The sequence below is a fragment of the Syzygium oleosum genome, unplaced genomic scaffold (genome assembly GCF_021117445.2).
Source record: "Syzygium oleosum isolate NSW1041296 unplaced genomic scaffold, Sole_v2.1 Sole_v2.17, whole genome shotgun sequence".
Taxonomy (NCBI): Eukaryota; Viridiplantae; Streptophyta; class Magnoliopsida; order Myrtales; family Myrtaceae; genus Syzygium; species Syzygium oleosum.
This window is the reverse complement of record NW_026607501.1, coordinates 6,610,187-6,626,163: the sequence shown is the minus strand read 5'-3', so window position 1 is coordinate 6,626,163 and position 15,977 is coordinate 6,610,187. Positions and strand designations below refer to the sequence as shown.

At 42.1% G+C, this 15,977-nt stretch overlaps 2 protein-coding genes and 1 long non-coding RNA gene across 5 annotated transcripts; all 3 read right to left on the bottom strand.

Moving 5' to 3' along the window:
- Nucleotides 1–1,635: 1,635 nt before the first annotated feature.
- LOC115678829 (HVA22-like protein a) lies at nucleotides 1,636–3,954 on the bottom strand. The gene is made up of 5 exons (XM_030602285.2): nucleotides 3,753–3,954; nucleotides 3,427–3,453; nucleotides 3,187–3,309; nucleotides 2,139–2,385; nucleotides 1,636–1,953 (listed from the first exon to the last, which is right to left on the bottom strand). The coding sequence occupies exons 1-5, from the start codon at nucleotides 3,812–3,814 to the stop codon at nucleotides 1,891–1,893; spliced, it is 522 nt and encodes a 173-aa protein (XP_030458145.1). The 5' UTR covers nucleotides 3,815–3,954; the 3' UTR covers nucleotides 1,636–1,890.
- Nucleotides 3,955–4,924: 970 nt separating this feature from the next.
- LOC115678828 (transcription factor bHLH47) lies at nucleotides 4,925–7,950 on the bottom strand. 2 transcript variants are annotated; one of them, XM_030602284.2, is made up of 5 exons: nucleotides 7,808–7,950; nucleotides 7,327–7,435; nucleotides 6,126–6,244; nucleotides 5,839–5,966; nucleotides 4,925–5,491 (listed from the first exon to the last, which is right to left on the bottom strand). In XM_030602284.2, the coding sequence occupies exons 2-5, from the start codon at nucleotides 7,398–7,400 to the stop codon at nucleotides 5,066–5,068; spliced, it is 747 nt and encodes a 248-aa protein (XP_030458144.2). In that variant the 5' UTR covers nucleotides 7,401–7,435; nucleotides 7,808–7,950; the 3' UTR covers nucleotides 4,925–5,065. The 2 variants fall into 2 exon arrangements, with proteins under 2 accessions (XP_030458144.2, XP_056174912.1); XM_056318937.1 differs by having other exon boundaries at nucleotides 7,327–7,426.
- Nucleotides 7,951–12,275: 4,325 nt separating this feature from the next.
- LOC130140230 (uncharacterized) lies at nucleotides 12,276–15,349 on the bottom strand. Of its 2 annotated transcripts, XR_008818249.1 has the most exons (4): nucleotides 15,179–15,349; nucleotides 14,751–15,013; nucleotides 14,009–14,497; nucleotides 12,276–13,914 (listed from the first exon to the last, which is right to left on the bottom strand). It is a non-coding gene; the product is annotated as an uncharacterized LOC130140230 (long non-coding RNA). The 2 variants fall into 2 exon arrangements; XR_008818248.1 differs by having other exon boundaries at nucleotides 12,276–14,497; nucleotides 15,179–15,306.
- Between the last annotated feature and the right edge of the window lie 628 nt (nucleotides 15,350–15,977).

The window sequence follows — 15,977 nt, the reverse complement described above, 5'->3', positions numbered from 1 at the left end:
AACGGAGGCCATTTTAGCCACCGGGGAAAAAGTCTCAAAATAATCAACACCATACTGTTGAGTATATCCCTTAGCAACAAGACGAGCCTTCAAGTGAGCAAGCGAGCCATCCGGATTAACCTTGACAGTATAAACCCATTTACAACCAATAGCTTGCTTACCCGTGGAAGAGGAACAAGCTCCCAGTGTCTCATTCTCGAACCAAGGCCTCGCATCTCATCCACCATAGCAAAGACGCCAACCGTAATGAGCCAAGGCATCATAAACTCGATCGTGGAATGTAGATGGAATCCAAAGTGGCAATCAACGCCCGTGTCCGAACCGATAAACCCTTATAACGTATAGTATAAACAAGTCTATCACGGCAAGCACGAATACCTTTACTGAGAGCAATAGGCTCATCATCCGAGGGGAGATCCCAGTATCAATGGAGAGGTATCCAAATGGAGGTGGCGTTGGCGAAGATGCATCCGGGAGGAGGATCCAATGAGTCATCGAAGGCACATTGGATGGGGTAGAAGAAATCACAGAGTCGGCATGATGATACATACGACCATACCACACATCGTTGGATTGAGCTGTGGGGTGGATGATGTCTCGAAGTAGGACTAGATTGAGTCATGGGTGTGGATGATGTCTCGTAAGAAGGACTCGATCGAGAACGATGGACCGTAACATCCTCCAAGAAAGTAGATGGAGAATCATCCTTGGTGCCATAAGATTGAGACTCATGGAAGGTAACATCCGCAGAGACAACGTAGCGACCTAGATCGAGAAAACAACGGTATCCTTTCCGATGCCGAGCATAGCCCTAAAAATACAACGAAGAGACTTAAGGTCGAGTTTAGAGACCCGAGGTCGCATATCACGAACGAAACACACACACCCGAACATCTTTGGAAAGAGAGGAAACAGAGATTTAGTAGGGAACAACACACGGAAAGGGATTTCTCCATTGAGAATAACAGAAGGAAGACGATTGATAAGATAACAAGCGGTCAAAACTGCTTCGGCCCAGAATGACTTAGGGACATTTTCAGACATTGCATGTGCTGTGAGAATAAACTGCAAATTGATGATGAACATCCCAGTTAACAGCTTATCCGTACTAGTTACGCCATAACAAGAGTTGCAGTGATTCCCGATGAAGTATAACGATCGTTGCACATTCTATTCAGGAGCTTGGGCAGACCGTTTGCCTACATTTTCCGCAAACAACTCCCCCTGGATTGGTTTAATGGCATTACAAATATAGTTTGTTCAACGAAGTCAATAATAACCTGGAGAATGGATCATGGATAAAGCCACAATGATAATAGCAGAACGAAGCTGGATTGCAAATAGTTACAAAGTGTATCTAGTATATTAGGAATACAAAGATTTTGGCTAAAAGAAGAAAGGGTTCCAAAGAAACATTCCCCATTCAAATGAAGTCCCAGTCACATTCAACGATCCTATGATGCCTATCAGGCTATCACAGCTTCAGCTTCCAAGAAAAGCTTACACGAAGTTGAGATCATGTCTTGCATGCTCAAAAGTTTAAGCACGATCTCATCCATATTCATTTGATAGAGAAGTCAGATGCAGGGACACACAAGGCAAGAGGAACCGGTTGACATGGACAAGAGGTGAAAATAAAGCAACACAACTCCAACCTCGAGTACTGCATAGTTTATCTGAAGAATTTACACTATTGCCCTAAATACACGGAAGCAAAAGAACAGTAGCAGCAACTGCAACGGTAGAACTACTGCAAATAACAGAAGGGTGCATATACATTATCACCAGAAAGCAGAAAGCCAGTGAAATCTGGTACTGCAACACAACAGCTCATGGCATTGTACATCTCTGTTAGTAGGCATCACCGACTCCAGAATTCAAAGTATAACATTATGAATAATGATAGTCCTCATCAAATACTGTCAAACTGCCGCTAGTCCCAGACTTATGAGCCTGCATGGACAGAAAGAAGAAATTAAGCGGCTTCACAGCTATCCTGAGACTTTCTTTTTCCAAAATCAGATAATGAAACACAAATTTTCAAATAATTTGGTGCTCCGGTGGCAGTCAACCAGAGACATACGAGAGATCGCATCAAGAACTGTTTTTTACTCCTCAGAATCTAGGTAAGGTCTTACCCTATGGATGAGACTTTCAAACTGTTCAGTTCCATGCTCTTCAATATACTTCTCCGCAGCGGTCAAAATGTCATCTGGCGGCTTATTAAAGAGATCCTTCTTTCTTGGGACATACCAGATGTTAATAGTCTGAGGGTTGACAAGCACGGGCCTCACAAAATGTTCATATACATATGCAGCACCGCTGAAGTATGGTATGACCAACCAGCAGGTCAAAATCAACTTTGCATATGGCCATATAGGGATCCTGCCAAAGACTCGAGACTCTGTAAAGAAGCGAATACCATAAAAGCTACGCAAAAACGTGTCCTATACATTTAACATGTGTCTTCGTCCTATACATTTAACATGTGTCTTCTGCTTTATAGGAAATCCTCCATGGAACCGCAAGTCCGCAATACAATCAGGAAAGGCTGAGGGAATAACACAGATTACATTCTATTATTTAACATGACATAAATAAACAAAGCCCTGATTTCGAGAGTAACAGCCCCTGATAATATAAGGAGAATAATGCTTGCTGTTGGTGATCGCTTTTTTATTCCATAACCTTAGCAGAAATTTTAATGCAAGAATACCAGCCACACACTATCATTCTCAATCGTCATCTTTTTTACAAATGTCACTATGCTAATCAAGTAAGAGGCTGATGATACCCATCTTAAGACTGCAGCTACCAGCCGAGCACATCCAAAGGTAGAATAGTCCTATATCTAAAGCATTTAATGACTGTATGACCTAGAAGACTCTGACAAAAGCTTCTACCACCAGGGGATAACTATGAACCAGGTCACATCGGCATTGCAGTTGGTATTTACGACATCCCATTCCCAGCTGTTTGTGCATCCAACTCATTCCAGAAAGCTAAATGGCTAACAGGCTTTGGAAGTATATTGGAGGCTATAAGAACAGGTCAACACTTGCAACATAATACTCAAAAAACCATCTTGACATTCTTTCTAAACAGCGATTTATGCGACTGCCGATTGCAAACTGCAATAACTACTTCATGGATAGCAAAAGGCATCCACAGCGAAATGCAATTTACCATTCGAGGAGTTTGTTAAAGGTGAGCTCAAAGAGAGTAACGAGGGAATACAGAACCCAATAGGTAAGCCACTGCTGATCATCTATAGGAGATTTAGTCTCAATTGCCCTGATGGAAGCATACCTGTAAGCAAAATGATTATTAATCAGATACAAAACCAACTAGGAACTAAACCAGAATATCAAAGCAAATGCAAAAGGAAGCTAAAATTTCAGATAATGTGATCAGAAACCAACTTACAGAGGATACACAAGACTGATAAACGGCCTGAAACAAACACAACGGATCCCGAATTAGTTCATCCCATCAACTAAAACGCATAGAAACTTCAACTTCAACAGGTTCCAAGTATGCCCCTTCAGCTCTACACACCAATTATCAACTTCAACAGATCCCAAGTAAAGCCCCTCTAGCTCTGTACCCCAAATTTCCATCTCCAGCTCACATGATAACAACAACGGTAAACCCCATCGTTTCTTTTTTTTTCTCAAGAATTCCGGTTTCTCCAGGAAAAAAACTGAAAAAGAAATAGTGGGCAGAGCGAATAAAGGGAAAAGAAGGCATACCCAGCAAGAACATCAAAGTTTTTCAGCACCACCTTGAGAAAGGTTCCGACCCCCGATCCCATTATTCTCTCTCTCAAATGCGCGTCTTCCTCGGTCCTCCTTCTTCCTCTTCTAATTATTAGCCCTTGCGTGTTGCAGGAGGGAAGGCAGTATTATAGGGTTTCAGGTAGAAATTGGTTCGAGAGAGACGGGGGAGAACAAGCGCTTTAAAAAAAGCAAAAAGGCGGAAGAAAACAAGAACATGGAAGCTTGACAAAGGCAAGAGATCCCAGGAATTCGTTCTGGTAGGGTGCTTCGGTGGTTCCGTGAGCTCATTCGTTCCACCAATCGTGACGCGCCACGCAGGATGGCCGGTTTGACTTTGACTTTGTCGGCTTCAGACAGTGGATTTGGTTGCCGGACTACGGGTGCATCCCAAACCATCGGATCTTTTGAGGTGGGTGGGTTCGGTGCACCGAATGTGAAGAAAGATCCTAAGGAAAAAGACCCTGCTCCCTGTCAAAACCACGAAAGTGCCACTTCTCGTGTGCTCTAAGTTTTTATCATATTACATCGAGACAATGACATAAACAATATAATATACGTGATCCATGAATTTTTAATTTATTCAATATGATCCTCAAATTTTAGCACAATGTGTATCCCTGAACTCATAGTTTGTTCAATATTTTCATTCCCTTAATTCAAGTTCAGGGATAGTGTTAAATTCAGATACTAGATTGGACATATTTCAAAAACTCATGGATCACATTGAAAAAATTAAAAGTTAAAAAAAAATACTGCATATTAAAATAAAGTTCAAGAATCACGTCATATAATTGAACCAATTTTCAGGACCGCATGAGTCATTTCCTCTCTTACATGTGGTCTCTGTCTCCTTCCGGGCATACGTACGTGATTTCTGTCGGCAGAGCAGAGGCACGGATTCAATAATTTACCGTGACCAATGAATTTTTGAGAATTTACACTTTCTTCTCCAAGCTTATATCCTCCTTTCGTTTGATTCGCTCAACTTTATGATTTCCCTTCTTGAAACTGAATCGAGTTGAAATTACTGTTTTATAAGGCTTTCGAAGTGAAGGAACAGAGTACTCCACAAACCCAGAAAACTGACTGTGGGTTATCAAAACCCACACGTCCCCCAAATCATGACAAAAGAGGAGAGAGAAAACGACTCAAAAGTTAGGAGAGATTTACCCTTATCCATCATCCATGTACAGACTGCCGATCCAAGATGCTAAAGGGAGAAAGCTAAAGGAGCAAATTCAAGAATACAAAGGTACAGATTCTCAAAGAGTCTAAAAACTGAGTTTTTACACGCCATTATCAGGGACATTTTCCCTATTGCTGCTACCGTTATTGCCACCGCAAAGTGGGAGCTCGTTCCTCCCAGCGGTTTGGTCGCCGAGGAGCTGCGACGGCCACGAATCTGCGGGCGTGGGGTATCTCGGGTGCGGTTTACTCACGTGCGGGGCATGCACGGGATACGACGAGAGATCGGGTTGAAGGGGGACGATGATCACGGCATGCGTTTGCTGCAATGGGGGTTCTGCCGTAGCCAACCCTGTAGCATCTCCGGGATAATTTGCCGTCACTGCAGGTTGGGTACATTCAGGAGGAGGTGCATTCAGATCAGGCTTAGACTCGGCTACCCGGGCTCTTAGCTCGCTCTGCAATTTCTCTATTTGGGCTTCTAAGGCAGAATTCTCCTCTTTCAGCTCATTTTTCTCGACAGTCACCTGAATCAGCATTTCACAGAGTTATCACCCCTGAAACTTTAGACAAACTGATGCAAATGAAACATCAAGAAATTTTCAGTTTGTTTATCACATAGAAGAGTGAAATGGTCAAAAGCCAGGAACTTTCCAAAGCAAAGTCTCCCATTCATCTTGGTGTTAAAAGAATACATTGACATGAAAACTACCAGGTACAAATTTTTTTTATAGTGGAAATAAGTTTCAGGTGTTGGGCAAAGGACATGCGACTGAGAGTGGTTGACAAAAAACTTTAGGAGCCTACATTTCGGGAACAGTGGACATACCCGAACATCAGCATAAAAAGATATCCAATAGAAGTGAGAACTTACATAGCGAGACTCAGACAAGAGAGAAACGTTGTCCTTTTTAAGCCCGTCAATCTGGCCATATATTTCTTTCAACAGGCGAGCAGCTTCGCATAGTATAGAGGCCTTGCCATTGTTCTGCTGATTCAATTCTGCGCAAGATACTTACCACAATGAGGTGAAATCCAAATGGAGTGATTTGATGCACTCATCAGAACAGTAGTGTCTGAGCAGATAAACTGAACAGGAGAGAGCATCTTGCTATAACGTGAAGCAGATGATTTCCTTCCACTAAACAAGATGATAATTACCAAGTGCGCTTGCCAAATCTTGGAAAAGCTCATTCAAATGCTCACGCTTTTGTTTCTCCCGCTCAGCTTTGTGAATTCTTTTGGGTACTTTACCCTGATTCTTTTTGCAAGGAGACGACCTGCAAAAGCAAAATAAAATTTATAAGACCACAAAGCATAGAATCAAAATGATTCAAAACAGCGGTGTCCATTCCATGCCAAGAAAATGAATAGCCCGAGAATTTATCAGATTGAAAACTGGATAACCGTCTTCTTTTAATAGATCTATACAGCAAAAGTCTGAAGGCCTAAGGAACAATCAGGAAAACAAGCACTTTATCTTTTTTGCTGCACGCCCCTTGCCCCCCAAGTCCTGACCCCACCTCCCCACTCCAAAATGGGAATTGTGGCAAGTAAAACATGCACTAGACAGAGCAGGAAGTTGACTCTGCGGGTACCATGCTAGAGATGGAGACAACAAAACGAACGACCCTTAAAGGACGATAATGCTGATCTTCCATCTAGGATTACCAATTTCAAGTAAAAATGCATGAGCCAGTTAGATTTAATATCTATAAAAGTAACATTAAAGCCAACTCCAAACGGAATATAGAAAGCCAAGAACTGTAGCTCTTCTACACTTCACCATAAAAAAATTCAAAATCAAGTGATAGTTACTAGTTTAGATTCAGGTATAACCAAACTTCTCGAACATCTATTCCCATATAAATAGGCATATCTGTAATAATACGAGCAATTAATAAATGAAGCCTGTACACACCAGATCTCAACTGACACTTACTACCAGTTGATTATGATGATGCACCAATTCAGCTAACAGAAGCCTAAGGCACCATTAAACTTATGCACTATGTGGATCGAATGATATTTTGAACCGTTCAGCTTATGGTCCTTATGTCTGACACAAGCAAAACGACCTTGTCAATCTCATCAACTACGCAGGCTCCCGTCGTAGTTTGGAGCTAATAAGCTTTAAGTATAGGAACCATCATGCAAATTGACAATTGTTCTCAGTCAGATCACTTCTTTCCTGATCTGGTCATCATGTTGAGCGAAAGTGTCATCTGCACGACTCGCGGTTCATTCGTGTGATTACGTGCATTCCACATGCCAATCACACACCGCATGGACTACATGAACTAAGAGATAGACAGCAGTCCCAACAACCGCGATCAATTAAAACAGCCAAACAGGAACTAACCTTCCTGCTGATAGGGATGCCTCCACTGCCCCGTTGGTATTGTCGCCGGACGAAGTCGTCGCCTCCGAAACCATGGTCGTTGCGGCGCAAACGCAAATCACTGAAGAAACTAAACGAGGCCCATCAAACTTCTATTTCATTTGCTCAAAAGTACGCAGGCAATAGCCAATTCTACTCTACAAAATTTGACCTTCTTCTGCAACCAAACACACAACTACCCAGGTCCTACAGCACAGAACCCACATATCCATTCACAAAACCCACCAAAAAAAAAAAGGATCTTTCCGCCAGAACCGAATCGGGGCACCATCAAATTAAAGCCCCAGATGAACAGAAAACAAAGATCAAGACTAGCAAGGCAAGAAAATGAAGACCCGCATAAACCAGAGCAAGAAACAAAGGAGCACAACAAGCAAAGCAGAGATCCAAATAAAACCCCAAACTAAACTGCCGATGGAGAGAAACAGCGCGATTGATCTACCTGGTGAAAAGGTGCAGATTGCCAGGGGCAACAATCAATCGACGAATCGGGACAATTCCCGAAGGAAAAGGCCAAAAGATTTTCAATAACTCTTAGGGTTAGAGAGAGAGAGAGAGAGAGAGAGCAGGCATATGATTGAAGGAAGGAGTAGGTAAGAGAGAGATAGAATGAGAGAGAGAGAGAGAGAGAGAGAGAGAGACAGAGGGGCACGGACACAGGAAGGAGCGTGGCGACCACCTGCCGATGCAAAGCTTAGAATCATGTCCTCCCCCTCTCTCCACGTGCCCCCTTTTGTTTCTTCCTCCTCCTCTTTGCATTCGGCCCCCAGATTTCACACTCCCTCCCCATTGGATTGATTCTTGCCAAACTGAAGGCGGCTTCGAAAGAGTCAAATATTTTTTTTTCCAAAAAAAGTGATGATTTTTTCCCTTTTCGGAAAATGGGTCGTGGAGAAAAATTGGTCCATGAAATGAAATCGAAATAAAAATTGGAGCTTTTCTTGGGCTTACTTTGGGACAATTTCCGAAAATCAAGAAAAGGAAAAAGAGGGGGGAGAAGAAGACGAGTGGGAGGAGGAAGGCGTGTGGTGTTCACGAGGCTGGGTGAGGAGGAAGGCGTGTGGTCTTTTCTTCTTTTTTTCTATTTTCAGTTAATATCACAAATAACCTTAAATTTATACACTTGTAATAAATTTATCTCAAAACTAAACTCCAAACTGGTACATTTATGATAAATTTACCCTCAATTATTTTCTATTAAAACTTACTGTCAAATTACTGAGTTGGATGACACGCGGCAGTTGACGGGTGTACCATTTTGAGGTTTTACCCTCGGTTTATCATAGGTGTACTAATTTGTGATTTTTCGTGGTATTAATTCAATTTAACAGAAACTAACGGAAGGTTAATTTATCACAAATATACCAGTTTGGGGTTCATATGGTCACAAATATATCAGTTTGAGATTTTTCATAGTATTATCCTTTTTTTTAAAGTGACAATTTTTTTCCTTTTCGGAAAATGGGTCACGGAGAAAATCGAAATAAAAATTTGAGCTCCTTTTCTTTTTTTTTTGGTCGAAAAAATTTGAGCTTTTTGGGCTTAGGGACTTTTGGGACAATTTCCGAAAATCAAGAAAAGGAAAGGGTGGGAGGGAGGAAGGCGTGTGGCGTTCACGAGCTGGAAGGATGGAGTGACCGAGGAAAGAGGATGATGTCGAGCACCGGACCTTGTCCGGCCCCATCGAAGCGTGTGCCCTCCACGCTCGCCAAGAGCGCCTTCAAATCGTCTTCTTCATTTATCTTTTCCTTTTCTTTTTTTCTTTTTATTTTCAGAAATTTGGAATTGCGAAAAAAATAATTATATGTGAACCGTGCCTCGGGGGCTCCGTGGACCAACCCTACTAGGAGCCGGCCCACGTCGTATGCGCCTTGCTTTACGTCCCGGCGGCCGGGCAACCGAAGGCCCCCCCTTGCTTCCTCTGTATCTTTATAATTAGGGGTGTCAAAACCAAACATAATACCCGAATCGAAACACGAACCGACCCGAAATTTTAAGATATTTTCAGTTCGGGTCTTACTATGTTCAGGTATACATTTATAAAATGGGTATTGTGACTTGTTTCGGTTCGGTTCGGTTCGGTTTGGTTCGGGTCATAACACGAACCGAACCGAAACATGTTAGTTTATCAAAATTGAATTGCAGTTCTCTACTCTAAATAATTTGTCTTTTAGTTCATCGCTTAATTCTGTGAGGGAAAATGTATTTATTTGTTATGGCAATTGAGCTTCTTTTCTAGATTGTTGGATGTTGCTGCTACTTCCAGTGCAATTGGATTCTATATTCTTTTCAGGCATTAAAGATGGTGAAGCTTACAGTTTAAGTTAAAAAGCTCTTGTACACAAGTTGATTTCAGCACAAGCAATTTAGTTGTATTCAAAGTGACGAGCGGCTTAATAAACACCCACTCTATAAAAAAAAAGTTCTTACTAGACTTGCTTCTAAACGCACCCTCCGAAAAACCCACTCAAAAACCCGAAACCCGACTTGACCCGAACCGGATTTTTAGTACGGGTCCTATGCGATTCAGGTCGGTTCGGGTCAGAGAGAGCACGAGCACTTATGATTCGGGTCGGGTCGGGTAGTAGTGGAAGTCGACCCGATCTGACCCATTGACACTCCTATTTATAATGCCCTCCAAGTGTTTTGCGTCTAAGGGATGCCAAGCTTCCCACTAGACCTAAGATGAAGTGATTTAACGTCTTACTTAGGATAAAACTTTTACCTCGATTTTAAGTTCTTATGGATATACGACATATTTTTTTTTTCCATTGTTGAGAAATTTCATGGGTCGTTAAAAAGATAGCCATACCAAGACAAATTGAAGAAAATCAAATCGTTAAATAGAATTATATCGAAGCGTCTTAAGACTGATGTTATTACTCGTCCAAGATTTCGGTGATTGTTCTATTCTCGTACATATTTAGGGAGCACCAAATGAATAAAAAATTTCCGACCTTGAACATATATATATAGATATATATGAGTTCAGGACATGATATGTGACATTCAGAACATTTGATCATCGAATCGGATAGATATCATATTAGTCAATTCCTTGTGCGAAAGGAGTGTCACGTCAGGGCATGGTGCTTCACTGGTTCTCTTGTTTTAGATTTTTCAACTTCTTGGTTTTCCTTTGATTGCCACTGTTTAGATGGGAAAAGTCAAGAAATTAGTGTGCTATTACTTGCAATTGTGATTATTGAAAATATATTGTATTTGTTATGTAGTAATAATTTGCATGTGAATAATGCTCCCCCTATATGAGTTTGTATTTAATATTTCTGGGAAATGACAAATGTTCTACTGACTAAAATTTTAGGATGAGCTGGTTCAAAGCTAGATTCTGAACCGACCCTTTAGGTCCTAGTTCCTTTTCGGAACTGAGAACCATACCGGCAAGGCTTGGAACCTCCTTGGAACCGAACCGCGTAGACGGGATTTTTTTTTTTTTTGCCAACACATGGATTAAAGAACAGTGAAAACAGTGAAAACAACCTTACCAAAAAAAAAAAAAAAGAACAGTGAAAACATGTCTGGTTAAAAAAAGAATAGTGAAGTCAAACAAAAGGCGAATGCAATGCAGTGCCCATCATGGCCAGACAGCAGAAAGTATGGCTTTGGTTTTTACCTGCTACTTCTTTTATACTTCTAATCTCAGAGATAGATAGAGTTTTGTGACGAAAGAGATACAGGGCCCTAAGTTTAGGCTTGTAGGGTTTGAACTTTTTCAAAATTCGTGACATTTTCTAATTGTATAAAATCTTTTGCTACATACAAACATAAGCAAACTTGTTGATGCTGATCAAGTGGTGCAGCGCATGCACTTAGTTTAAAGAGATCATGGGTTTGATTTTTCAAGCATGCGTTGAATTAATTCTTTAAGGTAAACCGGTTTCTAGCATGTTCAGGGTCTAGAGTCGGGATCCTAACTGGTCAAGACCGATTTCTAGTTTCTAGAGTCAGGAACCGGTCTTGAATCAATCGAGTAAGGTCAGTTCGGGCCGACTTCCGGGTTGAACCAGTCCAGTTGTTCATCCCTAGACTGTGCAAAATTGAGAGAATATGAGGTCCAACTATTCTTACATACGATAGGTTCGCAACTCACGTTCACAAATATATGGTATTGGCTTGAGTGGCTGGCGATGAGATGTTAGGGACAAGAGATCCAAGTTTGAAAAAGAAAATATAAAAGACAATGAGTATGAGATAACCGTCATCATGAGGTTCTACAGTGGCGTATTTATCCTCGCTGAGGTATCTCGGGTGGATTTATGAATCCATCCCCATCAGTTGGTGACAATGATGTCTTGTCAGTCGATATAGTCTTAGCTAGAGATGAGTAGGCTAGATACTCACCTATACATTTTAGTGAGCTATGTGGTAATCGCGTATCGTGAAATAATATGTCATTTACTTTCATTAGAATAAAAAAAAATTATAACACGTGACAAGTTATTGTTATTTACATATCATGGTAGAAAGCAAAGGCATCTACTCATATTCGTTTCGTATATGCAGATATTTTATACTCGTCTTGAACTCATGTTGTTATATTTGATATTGGGTAACTGATAATATGATCTCCTACCTTAGACCTTAAACCTGGAGATTCCATTCACTAGACTCTGCCTCACCCTTTTATTTACAAATCTGTAGTGATGGAGCCACCGCTCGCGACTTTGGATACTGCTATCTATAGAGTATTTATATCAACATGTCCCCGTACCTCGTTTTGCGATGGAGCATGTTGCAGCTCTTCAGTTTGGGTTGACACCGGGTTACCCCAATATACCCCTTATCACTTTGTTACTTGGTATGCTTGTATTAATGGCTACTTGGCTAGTTGGTGGGAACTCTCAAAGTGTTTGATGGTCCACCAGGTTTTGGTTACGAAGGTGATGCATTGGTGCCAATGGTTATAGACCATTGAGTAGAGTGATAGCTTGGATATTGTACAAAAAAGTTTTTGATCAAATAATAGTATGCTCATAATGGTGCTAGGTTGACCCTCACTATGTTGGATTCTCATGACGTCACGTCTCAAACTAGGGCTGGCAAAATGGATCTCAATTTAGGAGGCCCAATACTATATGGGTAACTCGTTTTTTTTTTTTATAAATGGGCTTAATTGGGTTAAGAAGAAAATGAAAGCCTAAAAAACATATCATGATGGGTTTGCTTATGATCCATATTTGACCCATTTAGCCCAGCAAAACAGGTTTCTCTTGTCTCCCTCTTTCGTCTCTCCCGATCGTCCCCCCCTCTCCTCACTCCACTCGCTCGTCACAACCGTATTTACCGCCGCAAAACCGTAACGCCACCCTTTCTACCGTGCCCACATTCGCCCCGATCGTCTGCGTGATCAACCTTGTCCTCCCCATCGGGGACCCTGAGACAAAGGTCTTCGCTTCTGGAGCCAAGGGCGGCGGTGCTGTGGTCGACCCACACTCTACATTATCAAACCACCAGAAGATGGCGGCCGATCCGTCGCTTAGCACTTTGACAACAACCGAAGCAGTGGTTGAGCCAGAAAAATGTCGACTCCCTCGGCGACCTCATCCCCTTCACCGACAAGCTCTACTCCGGTGATCTCCAGCGCCGCCTCGGTGTCACCTTTGGTGTCTGTGTCCTCATCCAGCACCTCCTTGAAAAGGACGACGACCGCTACGACTACGAGGCCATCTGCAGCTTATACTTCGGCGGCTAAGGGCACATCTCCGTCCAAGGCCCCTGCCTCACCTACTAAGATACCTTCCTCGTCGTGCCAGCAGCTCTGGCATCTTCGAGGGCATCTCTGGTACTGTGCATCTGCAGCGGATCGTCTTCCCGTTCAAGCTCTTCGAGGGTGGCTTCGGCATCTTTGATTTTTTTGGTTTTTTGTTTTTTTACATTTTTGTTTATTTACTTACATCTTCATTTTGTTATTTTAATTTTTTAATTTGATATAAAATTTTATCTAATTAACACATTAAGATGAAGAGCTTAAAGTGGGTTAATTGGGTGGGTATATATTAGTGAGGGTTAATTATGAATGTGTTTTAGTAATATGAATCAGGTATAAATTAAGTCGAGGTTACTTCAAGTACGAGTCATCAAAATTGTATTGTATAAAAATTGATCAATATGGGCTAAATGAGCCAATTTGAGTCAGATTATTTTCGACTCAACACAAATCCGATCCTCCCATTTGACAACCCTACTCAAAATGTCCGTCTTGGGAATCCAACGTAGTTAGAATTAACCTAGCATCTCGATATACATACTTACGTATGGTCAAAAGCTTGCCTTTACGATACCAAAGCGACCGCTCTCCTCAATCTCCAGGCACCAATACGTCACTTCCATCATTAAAACCTGGTGGACAATCGAACGTTCTGATAGGTCCCACCAACTCCCCAATTGTACAAGCATACCGAGCAACGAAGCGCAACCCGATGTTAACCCACATGGAAGAGCTGCACCTAGTACCTTCTTCGCAGGTTGAACAGGGCGAGAATTGTCTCTATTTGCACGAATGGAGATAGGATCTGTCCCTCAGATGACCTGAACATATGTTAAGCAGCATCATCATACCATCAGTAGGGTTCTTCAGTAACCCATTAATAGTTTTCAAAGATTTTGAGAAATAGTTAGCCACCAATAGCGATTAGTCGTGCGGGAGACAGAGAGGAGAGACCTCGAAACATTGAAACTTCAAAGTTACCTGCCAGCAACCAAGAAGCACATGAGCTGAAGTCGAAACCACCCTATCCAAGATTCAAAGGGCATCCAATATCTGCAACTTCGATCTGTTTAGCAAAAATCAGCACCGAGTCCAAGCAGAATCAATGTCAAGAATTAAATCCCGTGAACCGTAGATTACCTCGTCTTCGGAGGCTGGAAATGCTAAAATGATACAAACGGGAGTTCTGAAACCAGAGTGCTAACAAAGATGCATCCTCAGAGGCTGGAACATGCTAAGATGATGCAAACAGGAGCTCTGAAACCAGATTATAGGATTCCTAGAACGAAGGAGAAACTCGAGCGACACGCATTTCCAAACTGCAGCTGCAAGGGAAGCGATTGAATGCTAAACAAAAGCTTGCCTTCATCATAACATGGTCCAAACAATGGCCATGCAGCATCCCTTCCATTAGCGATGCATAGAGATACAGTTCGAGCATCACTTCCATGTAGAATTGAAAGCTCTAGGAAGAAGGAAAACGAGGGGAATGAATCTCTCTCTTCCTACCCTAAGGTGAGAGCAAGGTGATTGGGTAAAAAAAACATGCGAATGATAAGATTAATTACTGCCTGGGGGCAAAATTACAGCTAAGTGACATCTTGTATAGATTTGCTTACATCAAGAAGAGAAAAATATATAAGTCGAGAAACCCCACCTGATGAACGACCGGAAGACTGATTTGGAGCGGGACTCTGTGAAGAATTGTGCGAAGCCGTGCGAAAAAGAAAGTGAAACGGGACAAAGCAGACAACCCAGATGAGTGCGGCTTTCACTCTTGAATGGTTCCACCGAGCCCCGATCCTAGGCATCGCCATTTTCTTTGACGATGGCAACGACGACGGAGATGATCATGATGCCCTCGGGCTGCTACTTGCGGTGTTCATCCGCGAAATGGGCTTGCACAGTTGCTTGATCTGGCTGTTCGGAAGAAGAAGAAGAAGAAGAAGAAGAAGAAAGAGAACGAAGGAACGGTCAGATGTTCCTGTAAAATATTGTTTTGACAGTAGATAATAGACATTAATCTTTAAGTTACTTCTGTCGATAGCATGGCTAAAGTATATGCAAAGATCAAACTATAAGTACCTTGCATATTAATCACCAGAATTGAAAATTTCAGTTTGGATGTCATAATTGATGGCGGGTAATTTATATCCGAATACTCCGTCTGGTTTTCCAAAAAAAAAAAAAAAAACTCTCGCGGGTCGAGACAATTACTAACAATGCCAGTTCTATCTAATCATCGATATTTAAAGCAATTAGGGTCATCGCGAATTGCAACAGTGTAAAGTCACAAAGAATTCTCGATAGAAATATGCTCGGGTCAAAAAGGAGATTCACGTGGTTACCCCGGAGGCGGAAAAAGAGAATTCCTCTTTCCTCTCTCTTGCACGTGTCGGCGCACGAGGTCCCGAGTCCAGACGAGGGGTTAGCCTCCCCCTCCCCACTAATCGAGTCGAATCAAGGACAAAGATCTGCCCCAAAGTCGATGGAAAATCCACACCATCATGACAATTAAAGGAGAGACGCACAAGAAAGGATTTGATACGGGGCCCAAGATCCACACCAAAAGGACTGGGGGATTAAACCAGAAACTTCTGGTCCTGATCGAAGAAGGCCATCTTGATCTAATGGCCTCAAGCACCATCAAATTTCCTATCATTATTATTATTATTTTCTTTGTTAAATTTTAAAATTTGGTTTAGACCATCATGAGTATAAAGGAGAAAGAAGAAAATGCTGTCTTGGGTCCTTGGCAAAAAGGGCCATCCTGGAGGGGTAAAGGTCGGGGGGAACCCATGGGCGCCCATGGGGGTGGGTCTGGGGGTCGTACCCATGTTGGGATTCACCGCCCACCACGTGATGCTCGTGTATTCCCCGGGGG

Excerpts from the sequence above, each read along its gene's own strand:
- LOC115678829 (XM_030602285.2), bottom strand. The coding sequence starts at position 3,814 with ATGGGATCGGGGGTCGGAACCTTTCTCAAGGTGGTGCTGAAAAACTTT. Across the intron at positions 3,310-3,426 it reads ATCAGTCTTGTGTATCCTCT|GTATGCTTCCATCAGGGCAA; the intron begins GTAAGTTGGTTT and ends TTTTGCTTACAG. Across the intron at positions 2,386-3,186 it reads TTTAACAAACTCCTCGAATG|GATCCCTATATGGCCATATG; the intron begins GTAAATTGCATT and ends AGTCTTTGGCAG.
- LOC115678828 (XM_030602284.2), bottom strand. The coding sequence starts at position 7,400 with ATGGTTTCGGAGGCGACGACTTCGTCCGGCGACAATACCAACGGGGCA. Across the intron at positions 6,245-7,326 it reads GCATCCCTATCAGCAGGAAG|GTCGTCTCCTTGCAAAAAGA; the intron begins GTTAGTTCCTGT and ends TTGCTTTTGCAG. Across the intron at positions 5,492-5,838 it reads TCTTGTCTGAGTCTCGCTAT|GTGACTGTCGAGAAAAATGA; the intron begins GTAAGTTCTCAC and ends ATGCTGATTCAG.